The sequence below is a fragment of the Moschus berezovskii genome, chromosome 7 (genome assembly GCF_049115385.1).
Source record: "Moschus berezovskii isolate FMDL1 chromosome 7, NW_MosBer_1.0, whole genome shotgun sequence".
Taxonomy (NCBI): Eukaryota; Metazoa; Chordata; class Mammalia; order Artiodactyla; family Moschidae; genus Moschus; species Moschus berezovskii.
In genome coordinates, this window is record NC_142466.1 from 73,270,469 (window position 1) to 73,285,469 (window position 15,001).

Sequence of the window (15,001 nt, forward strand, 5' to 3'; positions counted from 1 at the left end):
TTCAAAGCTGCAGTTGGAAAGATTGGAAACAAGGAAATAGAGATTATATTACTCATAGAAAATATGGTTGTCAACAAAGAAAACCTAAGAGAACAAACAGAAATATTATTGAAATTAATTAGAGCTTAGTAAGACTACTTACTGAGTCATAGAATAACTGAGTTCTTATCAAGAATGTGTTATAAGAAAGTCCTATTAAAACCAGTTGCAAAAGCAACAAAATAGTAATGTATCTTGAAATAAAGATAGCAAAAGTATGCAAGACTTTGATTAAAAAAGACTTTATAAAACTTTATTATGAAAATCAAGAAGACCTAAATAAATGGAGACATCACACCACTGCCATGAACAGGAAATCTAAGCAGCTCTCCTCCAAATAAATTTCTTGATTCCATTTAATTCCAAACAAATGTTAGACATTTGTTTATTATTTTTAAGTAGTGACAAAATGGTTCTAAAACTTATTTTGGAAAAGAATGGTGCATAAATAGTTAAGACAACTATGAAGATAAAAACAAGGTGGGGAGACCAGCCCTACCAGACATGAAGAAGTCTTAATGATACCTCAGTAATTAATACAGCATGACTTTGCCAGAGGGGTGAGCCACTAGAACAGCAAAACCCGATAAAGAGCTTGGAACTTTCAAAGTATGTAATTCTGGATGATGAAAACTATACTGTCACCAGTCCCTCTTTCTCCCCAATGATTATAACGCTTGAAGTTGACACAGTATTTCTTCCCTGCAACTTTCCCAACAACTCAAAGTTCTTAAATCTCTATTATACCTCAAGAATATCTAATGACAAACAGCAAACAGTAAAAATTTCTAAATATTAGACTCCGAAAAAAGCAAATTTGGAAATTCTCTTACTGAATGTTTAAAACTGTCGTGAGAAATTTTTATGCCTAGAAATGGAATCTTTACAAATTTTGGGAAAAATTGAAAAGCAAGAAAAGTGAGATATAATCATAAATTAGGCAGTTTTGAATGAGTCTGGTGACCATAGCATCGCACGGTCGAGCACATCTGTGCCACTGAGCGTGAGCACGAGCTGTTGACCGTGGGTTACGATATTTTGCATAAAGCATGGGCAATTGGGAATGATCTATACTAATAAAGGATTTTGAAGTAGGAATTGTTTAACGTTTTCTCAGATTCAGGAAGGTATATTATGATATTATCTACCTTAATACACACTATTTGCATTATGATTTTTTAAAGTTTTTTTTTAGATTTGTGAATGCATTGTCAGTGTTAAAAACAGAACTACAGTGTAGCTTTTTCCTATATTAGACAGCGTAGCTTTTAAAAGTTTCCTTAAAATTCAAAGTTTCTCAATGAAGAACTAATACACTTACATTTTTCCTCTAAGATATCTGCCAAAATAGCAGTCATAGGAATTAAAATACTTATTTGTAATGCTTACTGATATTTAATACCAGGAATTAATTTGGTCTGCTATTCCTGTGTTTATAACAAAATAACTTTCCATGCTGATCGCCCTGTAATTCAGTGGCACCTTCTAGCTTGTGATCCCAACAAAGTCGGGTGTTTTGTGTTTAGGATGAAGCCTGTGTGCTTCTATCTGCAGCAGTCGCAGGGGCTTCCCCAGATAAAACGGTTTAGCTTAATTCAGTCTGATTTTTTGAAGAAATTTGATTTTTAATGCTTGTTTCTTCAATTTTAGGGTGTTTAGTTCCTATTTTTCATATCTTACCACATGCACTGCCAGTCACTGTTACTCAAATTTTAAAATAAAATAAAAATATTAATAATTTTTAATTTTCCAACTTGCAAGAATATTTTGATGCTTAACAGCACTGGAATGATTAACTATTAAGAAGTTTGTTTTTTTTTTAACAAAGGACCTGCACTATTTTTGATAATGCTTCAACTTAAATAAATACATATATAATTTGGAACAGTTACTCTCTCTCTCTATATATATATATGAGTTACTGGTGATTTTGTAATTGTTAAAAATGAAAACTTGCTAGGTTTTACACAGAACAATAGACAAACCAGTATTTGTCCATAAATTAGTAGTACATATGTAGTTGAAATATACAATGAAAAATATGAACAGCTTACGAAAACCTTTCTACTTTGTCCAAAGAGGACATTGGCAGTACAAACAGCTTACCAACCAGGTCCTCTGGCTTTTGTCCCAGTCATTAAATTGTATTGAATCATAGATTTTAATATGTCCCCAAATAGTCACTTACGTGATGATATTATTGTTATTTCTATCATTTATAACATCCACTAGGTTTCTGGGGGACATTGACAATGGGTTTTCTGTTCACTTCCCCAACAAACAGGGCGTGACTAATAGAGGATGTGTAATAAACGTTTGTTGAATGAATGGATGGTGAAAATCATTGGCAAAGCACTTTCCCATGCATCAGCCCATTTATTAATTTTAAGAATACATTGTATCATATCTTCATCATGGTTTTGAATCAGTATTTTGTTTTGATTTTGTTTTTAAATTTAAGACTTCAACAAATATGGAAATGCCTCATAACCACAGTAGGAATTTCTGAAACTTTTAGTTAAAAGAAAAAAAGGTCCAAAAATTGAAAACCTGTTTCTTGTCAGTCAGATGGTTTTGGTTTTTGTCTTTTGCTTTTTTTTTTTTTTTAATCAAGGCAGACTACTCTTGCTTCTGTAAATTTTACATTCCAGTATGACACCCTGACTGAATTGCAAACAGCAATAAGCTGCTTAATTGCACTGAAATGTAATTTCATGTCTGTTCCTATGACCACAATTTTGGACCTGCCTGCTTTCTTCTCTATGGTCCTGTAGATGAACAAAGGTCTCTGGTCCTCAGAAGATCTCATTCAGTACATTAGTATGTTTGTAAGTGTTTAGATGAGCTGTTTGATTTTCCTCCTGTTATATGTTTACAAATTTAGCTTAATACTCCTTGAACTGCAATAAAATGCTTTTACTTTTCTGTACATTATTGAGAATGATGTTAAGGTGGTTGTGTTTGTTTTCTAGGACCAGCAACACAGTAGTCCTTTCCCATAAGAAGCACCTCCCGGTTACTCAGGTTGTGATGAGAGACACAGGGCAACCACATTCTGAAGCGGCTTATTCACTGGGTCCTCTGCTCTGCTCGGGGGACAGTAAGTAGTGGCAAGAGGAAATGCCTTGATATCTGCTAATGTATTTCAGTGTTTTATGAGAAATCTAGCTGCATGGGTTCATAGAATCACTGTCTATACTGATAATCTGTACTTCGTTAAGAATGTATTAACCTATAAAATAAGTGTATATTGCTAATATAATTGAAAAACAAATACTACCTCTGTATTATGCATTTTTATATAGCATTTAGGGCTTCCCACGTGGCACTAGCAGTAAAATTTTCACCTGCCAATGCAGGAGATGTGGGTTCGATCCTTGGTTGGAAAGATCCCCTGGGAAAACATATGCCAACCCACTCCAGTACTCTTGCCTGGAGAATTTTAATCCTGTGGGCAGAGGAACCTGGTGGCCTAAAGTCCATAGGGTTGCAAAGAGTCGGACATGATTGAAGTGACGTAGTACGCAGGCACACATATAGCATTTACATCAGACTCTGCTGAAACACTCATGGAATTATTTGAAATATCATGTAACTTGTTCAACAAACATCTAATATGTACCTACTAAGTAAAGACCACCTGACCTGCCTCTCGAGAAACCTGTATGCAGGTCAGGAAGCAACAGTTAGAACTGGACATGGAACAACAGACTGGTTCCAAATAGGAAAAGGAGTACGTCAAGGTTGTATATTGTCACCCTGCTTATTTAACTTATATGCAGAGTACATCATGAGGAACGCTGGGCTGGAAGAAGCACAAGCTGGAATCAAGATTGCTGGGAGAAATATCAATAACCTCAGATATGCAGATGACACCACCCTTATGGCAGAAAGTGAAGAGGAACTCAAAAGCCTCTTGATGAAAGTGAAAGAGGAGAGTGAAAAGGTTGGCTTGAAGCTCAACATTCAGAAAACTAACATCATGGCATCTGGTCCCATCACTTCATGGGAAATAGATGGAGAAATAGTGGAAACAGTGTCAGACTTTATTTTTTTGGGCTCCAAAATCACTGCAGATGCTGATTGCAGCCATGAAATTAAAAGACGCTTACTCCTTGGAAGGAAAGTTATGACCAACCTTGATAGTATATTAAAAAGCCGAGACATTACTTTGCCAACAAAGGTCTGTCTAGTCAAGGCAATGGTTTTTCCCGTGGTCATGTATGGATGTGAGAGTTGGACTGTGAAGAAAGCTGATCGCCGAAGAATTGATGCTTTTGAACTGTGGTGCTGGAGAAGACTCTTGAGAGTCCCTTGGACTGCAAGGAGATCCAACCAGTCCATTCTAAAGGAGATCAATCCTGGGTGTTCATTGGAAGGACTGATGCTAAAGCTGAAACTCCAATACTTTGGCCACCTCATGCGACGAGTTGACTCACTGGAAAAGACTCTGATGCTGGGAAAGGTTGGGGGCGGGAGGAGAAGGGGACGACAGAGAATGAGATGGCTGGATGGCATCACCGACTCTGTGGACATGAGTTTGAGTGAACTCTGGGAGTTGCTGATGGTCAGGGAGGCCTGGCGTGCTGTGATTCATGGGGTCGCAGAGAGTTGGACACGACTGAGTGACTGAACTGAACTGAAGTATAAGACATTTTGCTGAGGGGCTGAGATGCCTGAAATTGGTAAAATAATGAGAAAATGAGAGGACAGAATCTACCAAGTATCAGTTCAGTCCAGTCACTCAGTCGTGTCCGACTCTTTGCAACCAAAGCACGCCAGGCCTCCCTGTCCATCACCAACTCCCAGAGTTTACCCAAACTCATGTCCATTGAGTCAGTGATTCCATCCAACCATCTCATCTTCTGTTGTCCCCTTCTCTTCCTGCCCTCAATCTTTCCCAGCATCATGGTCTTTTCCAATGAATCAGTTCTTCGCATCAGAGGGCCAAAGTATTGGCACTTCAGCTTCAGCATTAGTCCTTCCAATGAACACCCAGGACTGTTCTCCTTTAGGATGGACTGGTTAGATCTCCTTGCAGTCCAAGGGACTCTCGAGAGTCTTCTCCAACACCACAGTTCAAAAGCATCAATTCTTTGGCACTCAGCTTTCTTTATAGTCCAACTCTCACATCCATACATGACTACTGGTAAAACCATAGCCTTGACTAGATGGACCCTTGTTAGCAAAGTAATGTCTCTGCTTTTTAATATACTATCTAGGTTGGTCATAACCTTCCTTCCAAGGAACAAGCGTCTTTTAATTTCATGGCTGCAATCACCATCTGCAGTGATTTTGGATCCCAGGAAAATAAAGTCAGCCACTGTTTCTCCATCTATTTGCTATGAAGTGATGGGGCCAGATGCCATGATCTTAGTTTTCTGAATGTTGATCTTTAAACCAACTTTTTCACTCTCCTCTTTGACTTTTATCAAGAGGCTCTTTAGTTCTTCTTCACTTTCTGCCATAAGGGTGGTGTCATCTACATATCCGAGGTTATTGATATTTTTCCCGGCAATCTTGATTCCAGCTTGTGCTTGTTCCAGCCCAGCATTTCTCATGATGTATTCTGCGTTTAAGTTAAATAAGCAAGGTGGCAATATACAGCCTTGACGTACTCCTTTTCCTATTTGGAACCAGTCTGTTGTTCCATGTGCAGTTCTGACTGTTGCTTCGTGATCTGCATACAGGTTTCTCAAGAGGCAGGTCAGGTGGTCTGGTATTCTCACCTCTTTCAGAATTTTCCACGGTTTATTGCGATCCACACAGTCAAAGGCTTTGGCGTAGTCAATAAAACAGAAATAGATGTTTTTCTGGAACTCTCTTGCTTTTTTCATGATCCAGCAGATGTTGGCAATTTGATCTCTGATTCCTATCTATGCATTAATGCCTTTTGGTAGTTCTGAATATTTACACTGGAAGTCTTGATGCTATTAATTCCACTTACCCCTCCAACTGCAGCTTAATTTCTTTCATATCCTTCACTGCCCCCAAATAACTGAAATAAAATAAGAGTTCTATCTTTAATTTCCCTACTTCTAGTCTCTCTTGAATATGAGACAGATATTCTCCTTAATCACTCCTCAGAAATTGAGGTCACCAATGAGAACTCAATATTGCTAAGTCCAATTCTTATTCTCTGATAAATATATGAATTGACCTGTCAGCAACTTTGGAATTCTCCCATGATTCCCTCTTCTTTAAGTTACTTTTTTTACTTAGTGGCCAGCATACCACGAAATTCTGGTTTTTCTTCCCTTCTCTTCCTAACCTTTCTTCATCTCACCAGTGGGATAATGTTGGGGTTCCCTAAGGCTCTATTTGCTGCCCTTTTTCCTGTCTATTCTCCACTGGTGATCTTTCCCCATCATCTCATGGCTTTAAATACTGCACAGACAGGATTCATGAAGCAGTTATCTCAAGACTCTGAAAAGCAAAGAGTAGCAGGGAACAGAAAGCAGAATTCTCCATGTACTTTCCTCCAATATCTCTTAGCCAGGGGATCACAGATGGAGAGAGTTCCAGGAGAAGTCCTGTAGTCCTGATTGGAGGAGGGGACAAGGAGCTTCAGTCAGTGAGTACAGGAATCTCATCCCTCTCCCCCTTATCTCTATTTTCTGAGGTTCCAGTTCCCAGGCAAGCCCATGGCAACAGTGGCAGAAACTGCCTCAAGAGCATGCAAGGACCAGAGCTCTGAAAAAGGAATCCTCTGCTCTGGACAGAACAGCCCTGACTCCCAAACAGTGGCAGACTCATGTTACTTTTGTTTTCTCTCTTTGATCACCCATCAATTGGCAATGGATGTAGGTACAGGAACAGAAGTAAATAGGAAAGCACAATAAAACAGGCTAAATAGAGCCCTAGTTTTATGGCTGTGTGCATGGAGAGCCCCAGGGAACTGGGAAGTATTGGAAGAGCACAGAGAGGAAAGAGTTCAAGAAAATGATGTTTTAACTTGTTTATGAATTCCTGGGTTTACCTCCAAGCTACACATGCCTTAAACTGGTCCTAATTATAGACCAAGAAGTTGAGAATGAGCGAAGAAGCTACCACCCAGTACTCAGACTGACCACTGTGTGGTACAAAGTTGAGGGAGTTCTGAAAAGTACTGCAAAAACTTTGAAAACTGGACTGCCATAGGAACCATAGACCACAGAGGGAAGGTTAAAATGTGTGGGCAGATCATAACCAGGATAACAGGCCTGAAAAATAAAAATATCAACATACTCCTTGAATTTAAACAAAGCTCCCAGTTTGTTAACATAATATTGTAAATATCTAGAAAATAATCCTAAATTACTTAACATACAAAGAACTGGCAAAATCAAAGTTTGCATAAGAAAATGTAATCAATAATAACCAATAACACAGAGGTTAAAATTAACTGATAAAGACTTTAAAACAACTGTTACACAAAAATTGTAAGGAATAATAATAAATGCTTTTGAAACAAATAGAAAAAGAGAATCTTTCAACAAAGAAATAGGCTATATAAAGGGAGTTAAAAGGAAACTTTAGAACTGAAAAGTATAGCAATGGAACTAAAAGATGCACTGGTGGGCTAAGTAGAAAATTTGAGATGAAAAAGCCAAGGGCCATAAAGATAGATAAATAGAAATTATCCAATCTAAGCAAAAGAAATAAAAAAAGATTGAAAAAAATAAATAGGGTCTCAGGGACCTGTGGGTTAATAATATAAAAATATATAATATTCATGTAAGTGAATTTCCAGAAGGAGAGAGGAAAAGTGTTGGTCCTGAAAAAATATTTGAAAACATAATGGCTGAAAACTTTCCAAGTTTTCAGAAACTGGGAAGTTGAATAATCTGAAACAGGATAAACTCAAAGAAATTCACATATAGACATATTGTAAGCAAACTGATGAAAACTAAAGACAATGAGCTGATCGCCGAAGAATTGATGCTTTTGAACTGTGGTGTTGGAGAAGACTCTTGAGAGTCCCTTGGACTGCAAGGAGGTCAAACCAGTTCATTCTAAAGGAGATCAATCCTGGGTGTTCATGGAAGGACTGATGCTAAAGCTGAAACTCCAATACTTTGGCCACCTCATGAGACGAGTTGACTCACTGGAAAAGACTGATGCTGGGAAGGATTGGTGTGGGGAGGGTAAGGGGACAACAGAGAATGAGATGGCTGGATGGCATCACCGACTTGATGGACATGAGTTTGAGTGAACTCTGGGAATTGGTGATGGACAGGGAAGCCTGGCGTGCTTGATTCATGGGGTCGCAAAGAGTCGGACATGACTGAGCGACTGAACTGAACTGAAAGACAATGAGAAGAATTTTTTGAAAGCAGCCAGAGAGAATAATAATAATATGTTGCCAATAGGAAAACAACAATTCAGATGACAGTAAGTTTCTCATCAGAAATGAGGCCAGAAGGAAATGGAAAAATATTTCTATTTTGAAAGTATTGTCAGTTGAGAATTCTGTGTTTAGCAAAAATATCCTTTAGGAATAAAGGTAAAAGTTTTAAATATCTCCAATGAAAAAAAACAAAGCATTCATTGCCAGAAAGCATCCTTTAAAAGAATTTCTAAAGGAAGGTTCTTAGAAAGGAAATGGTATCAGAAGGAAATTTGGAACTTCAGGGATAAAACAATCAGCGTCAGAAATGGTAAATACCTGGGTAATTTAATAGGTTATTTTCCTATTGAGTTATTTTAAATGTATCTGAGGACTGAAAGAACAACACTATTTCACAGGGCTTTTATTTTATGTAGATGTAATACAAGTAGCAACAACATCAACAGGAGTAGATAAAAGTCAAGATTGTTTCCAAGGTTTTTACAAATCACTTAAAGTGGTTAAAATATAGATTTTAAGCAGACTGAGAAAGTAAGTATATACATTTTAATCCCTAAAAGAACCAATTAAGAATCTGCTACAGGAAAATACAAATGGAATACTGAAAATATTTAAATAATCCAAAAGAAGGCAGAAAGGGGGAAACAAAAGAATGAAAATTAGGACAAATAGGAAAAAATAATGAAATGAAGAACTAACATATCAACATTTGTATTTAATGTAAGTGGTCTAAATAAACTCATAAAAGACACTGTTACGACTCAACTGTATACTGTCTATCAGTTCAGTTCAGTTCAGTTCAGTCGCTCAGTCGTGTCCGACTCTCCGCGACCCCATGAATCACAGCACGCCAGGCCTCCCTGTCCATCACCAACTCCCGGAGTACACTCAAACTCATGTCCACAGAGTAGGTGATGCCAGAGATCAAATTGCCAACATCCGCTGGATCATGGAGAAAGCAAGAGAGTTCCAGAAAAACATCTATTTCTGCTTCATTGACTATGCCAAAGCCTTTGACTGTGTGGATCACAATAAACTGTGGAACATTCTGAAAGAGATGGGAATCCCAGACCACCTGACCTGCCTCTTGAGAAACCTGTATGCAGGTCAGGAAGCAACAGTTAGAACCGGTCATGGAACAACAGACTGGTTCCAAATAGGAAAAGGAGTGCGTCAAGGTTGTATATTGTCACCTTGCTTATTTAACTTATATGCAGAGTACATCATGAGGAACGCTGGGCTGGAAGAAGCACAAGCTGGAATCAAGATTGCTGGGAGAAATATCAATAACCTCAGATATGCAGATGACACTACCCTTATGGCAGAAAGTGAAGAGGAACTCAAAAGCCTCTTGATGAAAGTGAAAGAGGAGAGTGAAAAGGTTGGCTTGAAGCTCAACATTCAGAAAACAAAGATCATGGCATCTGGTCCCATCACTTCATGGGAAATAGATGGAAAAACAGTGGAAACAGTGTCAGACTTTGTTTTTTTGGGCTCCAAAATCACTGCAGATGCTGATTGCAGCCATGAAATTAAAAGACGCTTGCTCCTTGGAAGGAAAGTTATGACCAACCTTGATAGTATATTAAAAAGCAGAGACATTACTTTGCCGACCAAGGTCCGTCTAGTCAAGGCAATGGTTTTTCCCGTGGTCATGTATGGATGTGAGAGTTGGACTGTGAAGAAAGCTGATCGCCGAAGAATCGATGCTTTTGAACTGTGGTGTTGGAGAAGACTCTTGAGAGTCCCTTATACTGCAAGGAGATCCAACCAGTCCATTCTAAAGGAGATCAATCCTGGATGTTCATTGGAGGGACTGATGCTAAAGCTGAAACTCCAATACTTTGGCCACCTCATGAGACGAGTTGACTCACTGGAAAAGTATACTGTCTATAAGAAGTTCCAATTCAAATATAATGACATAATAAAAAAATGATGGAGAAAGATATACTACACAAACACGAGTTTCTATATTAAAATTTTTACTTGAAAGCAAAGTAAATTAATAGATATAAAAAAGAACTAGAAGGCCCAAGAATCTTAAATGTGTGTGCAAATAACTGAGCTTCAAAACACATAAGGCAAAATTTGACAGGATGGAAAGGAGAGATAGAGAAATGCATAATTATAATTAGAGTCTAATACTCCTTTCTCATTAATATGTGAAACTAATAGAGGGAAGATTAGCAAGGATATGGAAGACCTGAATGACACCAGAATCCAACTGACATTTATAGAATACTCTATCAACAGTAGAATACACGTTCTTTTCAAATGTACATGAATCTTTAACCTAGACATAGCATATTCTGTGTCATAAAACAAACCTTCAGTTCAGTTCAGTTCAGTTCAGTCACTCAGTCGTGTCCGACTCTTTGCAACCCCATGAATCACAGCACGCCAGGCCTCCCTGTCCATCACCAACTCCCGGAGTTCACTCAAACTCATGTCCATCGAGTTGGTGATGCCATCCAGCCATCTCATTCTCTGTCGTAGCAAATATTAAATAATTTAAATCATACAAAACGCATTCACTAATACAATACAATCAAATTAAATTAGGAATAAATAAAAAAGCAAGAAAATCTCCAAACACTTAGAAATTAAACTTCAGATCCTTCAATAATACCCAAGTCAAGGACAAGGTCTCAATAGATCTGATAATATATTTTGAACTGAATGAAAATTAAAATATAGACTATCAAAATTTGTAGTATTAAATTTTGTGATGGCAGTGGTCAGAGGGATGTTAGTGCAATAAGTACTTATATTATGAAATATAAAAGATCTCAGTTCAATAATGTAAGCTTTCACCAAAAGAAACTATAAATAGAAGAGAAAAATAAACCTAAAACAAGCAGAAAGAAGTAACTAATAAGACAAGAATAGAAATCAATTAAATTAAAAGCAGAATATATACTGATCTATGAAAATTAAAAGTGATTCTTTTTATACTCTTTTAAAATACTAATAAAATAGTTAAGCCTCTAACAAAACTATCCAAAAAATGATAAAAATTACCAATTTGGAAATTGAGTGTTGGGATAACACTGCAGACACCACTGACATCAAAAGTATAAAAAAGTACACTACAAACAACTGTACAAGTATTAAATCTATTATACAGATGAAGTGGACCAGTTCTTTGAAAACCACTAACAACCAAAACTCACTTAAGATGAATGAGACAACTGGAATGGACCTAATAGTATTAAAGGAATTGAATTTGTAATTAAAAACCTTCCAAAAAATCCAGACCAAGCTTGATTCACTGATGAATTCTACCCAAGAAATAATACCATATCTATAAAATCTCTTTCAGAAAGTAGAAGAGGAAATTATTTCCAACATTTAAAGCAGAATGTTGTTCTGATACTGAAACTAGACAAAGACAGTAAAAAAGAAATTATAACTCCTAACATTGTTATTACTAACACAGATGCAAAAAATATCAACAAAATATTAACAAATAACTCAGGGATATTTATATTTTTAAATGCACCACCACCAACTGCAGTTTATCCAGGATGCAAGGCTGACTTAGTATTTGGAAGTTGATCAATGTAATCTACCATGTTAACATGGTCAAAGGAAGAAAAATCATGCCAGATGCTTTTTCTGTATCAATTAATATGAACATTATAATTGAAATTACTAAAATAAGAAATTAAAAATTATAATTTATATCATAATAGCATTTATAATGAAGTTCTTAGCAAACTACGTGTAAAAGAAAATTCTTCAGCCTAATTAGACAGTATCTATACAAAAGTATCATAATTATTGGTAAAAAACTGAATGCTTTTCCCCTCAGGATGGGAACAAGATTAGGATGTCCAATCTCACAACTTTTTTTCAACAATATTTATCATTGTCTTAGCCAGGGCAATAATGTAAAAAAGAAAATAAGTGCGTAAAGACTGGAAAGCAAGAAAGAAAACTATTTGTATATGCACACTTGATTGATTGGTTGGTTGTTTAGTCACTAAGTTGTATCCAACTCTTCTGTGACTCCATGAACTGTAGCCTGCCAGTTTCCTCTGTATATGGGATGTTCCAGGCAAGCATACTGGAGTGGGTTGCCATTTCCTTCTCTATGGGATCTTCCCATCTCAGTGATTGAACCCATAGCTTCTGCATTGCAGGCAGATTCTTTACCAATGAGCCACCAGGGAAGCCTGCATATATGACTGCCTACATAGAAAATCTCAAGGAATGTACTACCCAAAACAGAAACAAAAACCTTACTATATCTTATAAGTGAGCTCAACAAGATCTCAAGGTGCAATGTCAACAACAGACAGATCAGTTATATATGCTAACAATGTAAACTGGAAACCAAAATCTATAAGAGAATATAATTTTCAGTATTTCAAAAGAACATATAATACTCAGGTATATGTTTAACAAAAACATGTATAAAATCTGTAAACCAAATAAATGACTAAAGACTGAAGAATCAAAAAATATAAATAAAGGAAGAGATATACTGTGTTCATGGATTAGAAGACTCAGCATGAGAAAGGTGTCAGTTCCCCCCAAGCTGAACACACTCTTCACCAAAGAGGACATAAAGTGGCAAATAAGCACATGAGAAGAGGCCCAACATCATTATCTCTTAGGGAAGGAAAATTAAAATCGCAGTAAGATACTGCTGTGCTGCTGCTGCTAAGTCGCTTCAGTCGTGTCCGACTCTGTGCGACCCCATAGACGGCAGCCCACCAGGCTCCTCCATCCCTGGGATTCTCCAGGCAAAAACACTGGAGTGGGTTGCCATTTCCTTCTCCAATAAGATACTACTTTACATCAATTTGAATTGCTAAGATAAAAAATTGTGTATACTAACAATGTAAAATGCTGGTAAAGATATAAAACAACTATATCTGTTACACACTGATCACGGGAATTAAAAATGGTATGATCACTCTGGAAAACTGTTTGGCAGTATCTTATAAAGTTAAACATATACTTAACCATATGACCCAGGAATCATGCTCCTGAGAATTTACCCTAGAGAAATGAAAACATGTGCTCACACAAAAACTTTTCACAAATGTTTGTTCTTGTGGTTGTGCTCCATTGCCCAGTCATGTCTGCCTCTTTGCAACTCCGTGGACTATATAGCCCACCACCAGGCTCCTCTGTCCATGGAATTTTCCAGGCAAGAATACTGGAGTGGCCTGCCATTTCCTACTCCAAGGGATCTTCCTGACCCAGGGATCAAACCTATGTCTCCTGCATTGGCAGGCAGATTCTTTACCACTGTACCACGCCAATTTTTAGAGCAGTTCTATTTGTAATTGACCAAATTTGGAAACAACTTTAGTGTTCTTAAATATGGATAAATAAACTATGGCACATTCATGTGATGGAGCACTGCTGCTGCTGCTGCTAAGTCGCTTCAGTCATGTCCGACTCTGTGCGACCCCATAGATGGCAGCCCACCAGGCTCCCCCATCCCTGGGATTCTCCAGGCAAGAACACTGGAGTGGGTTGCCATTTCCTTCTCCAATGCATGAAAGTGAAAAGTGAAAGTGAAGTCGCTCAGTCGTGTCAGACTGTTCACGACCCCATGGACTGCAGCCTACCAGTCTCCTCCGTCCGTGGGATTTTCCAGGCAAGAGTACTGGAGTGGGGTGCCATCGCCTTCTCCAGTGATGGAATACTACAGAGCAGTAAAAACGAATAGATGTTGACATGCAACATCTCAAATGAATCTCAAAGGCTTTCTGTTGTTGCATACTGCTTGACTCCATTTATATGTTATTTGGGAAAGGTAAAACTGTAATACAGAGACTAGTTCATGACTGCCAGGCTGAGGGGTGGGTAGAGGGTATGACTATAAAGAAATAGCAAGAGAGTTTTTTGGGGGTGATGGAACTGTTCTTTATTCTGATTTTGATGATGGTTACACAAATCCATGCATGTGTTAAAATTCATATAACTGTAAAAGTCTGTAAACTCTATATTACTGTAAAACCCTAAAAAGTCAATTTTAGTCTATGATAATTTAGTTAAAAAAAGAGAAACAAAAAAACCAGGCCTTTACCAAAGTGATTATCCATCCACTCACTTGCAACCATGTCCAGATTGTTAATCCTCAAAAGAATCACTATTTAGACATTCATCTCATGGCCACATGTTCAGAAGAACTCCCATTAGAAGGCTTGTATGGATAAATAATGTTTTGAATGGATAAATAATGCATCGAATGGTAAAAATGCTAGAAATATAAAGAGCAATTGTTACTTGTATTTTACTGCCATTTTCATTGTCTTTTTTTTTTCTTTTTGTAAACAGATTCATTTTGGAATTCAGCTTCCTTCAATACTGAGACTTCTTATCTTCATTTCCCCACATTCCGAGGAGAGCTTAGTGCTGACGTGTCTTTCTTTTTTAAGACCACAGCCTCTTCAGGGGTGTTTTTAGAGAACCTGGGGATCACAGACTTCATCAGGCTAGAGCTGCGAGGTGAGTTGTCCACCCTGCACAAAGCCACTGCGGTACTCAGTAATTAACAATAACCTTGCTGGTAATCTAATTTCTAATACACTGACATGCTTCCTTTGTCAGTTATTTTTTTTCTTAAATACTAAGTGGAAAGTGAAACAATGATTCCTGCAACACACAACA

At 37.5% G+C, this 15,001-nt stretch overlaps 1 protein-coding gene across 3 annotated transcripts in view; it reads left to right on the forward strand.

The window, feature by feature from the left end:
* The window catches only part of LOC129557341 (contactin-associated protein-like 3), a 226,172-nt gene that overhangs the window by 177,549 nt on the left and 33,622 nt on the right, over positions 1–15,001 (forward strand). For all 3 annotated transcript variants that reach the window (XM_088837704.1, XM_055427898.2, XM_088837703.1), the window contains 2 exons: positions 3,012–3,139; positions 14,669–14,839. In XM_088837704.1, the coding sequence (XP_088693830.1) occupies positions 3,012–3,139; positions 14,669–14,839 (299 nt within the window). The remainder of the gene's footprint in view (positions 1–3,011; positions 3,140–14,668; positions 14,840–15,001) is intronic.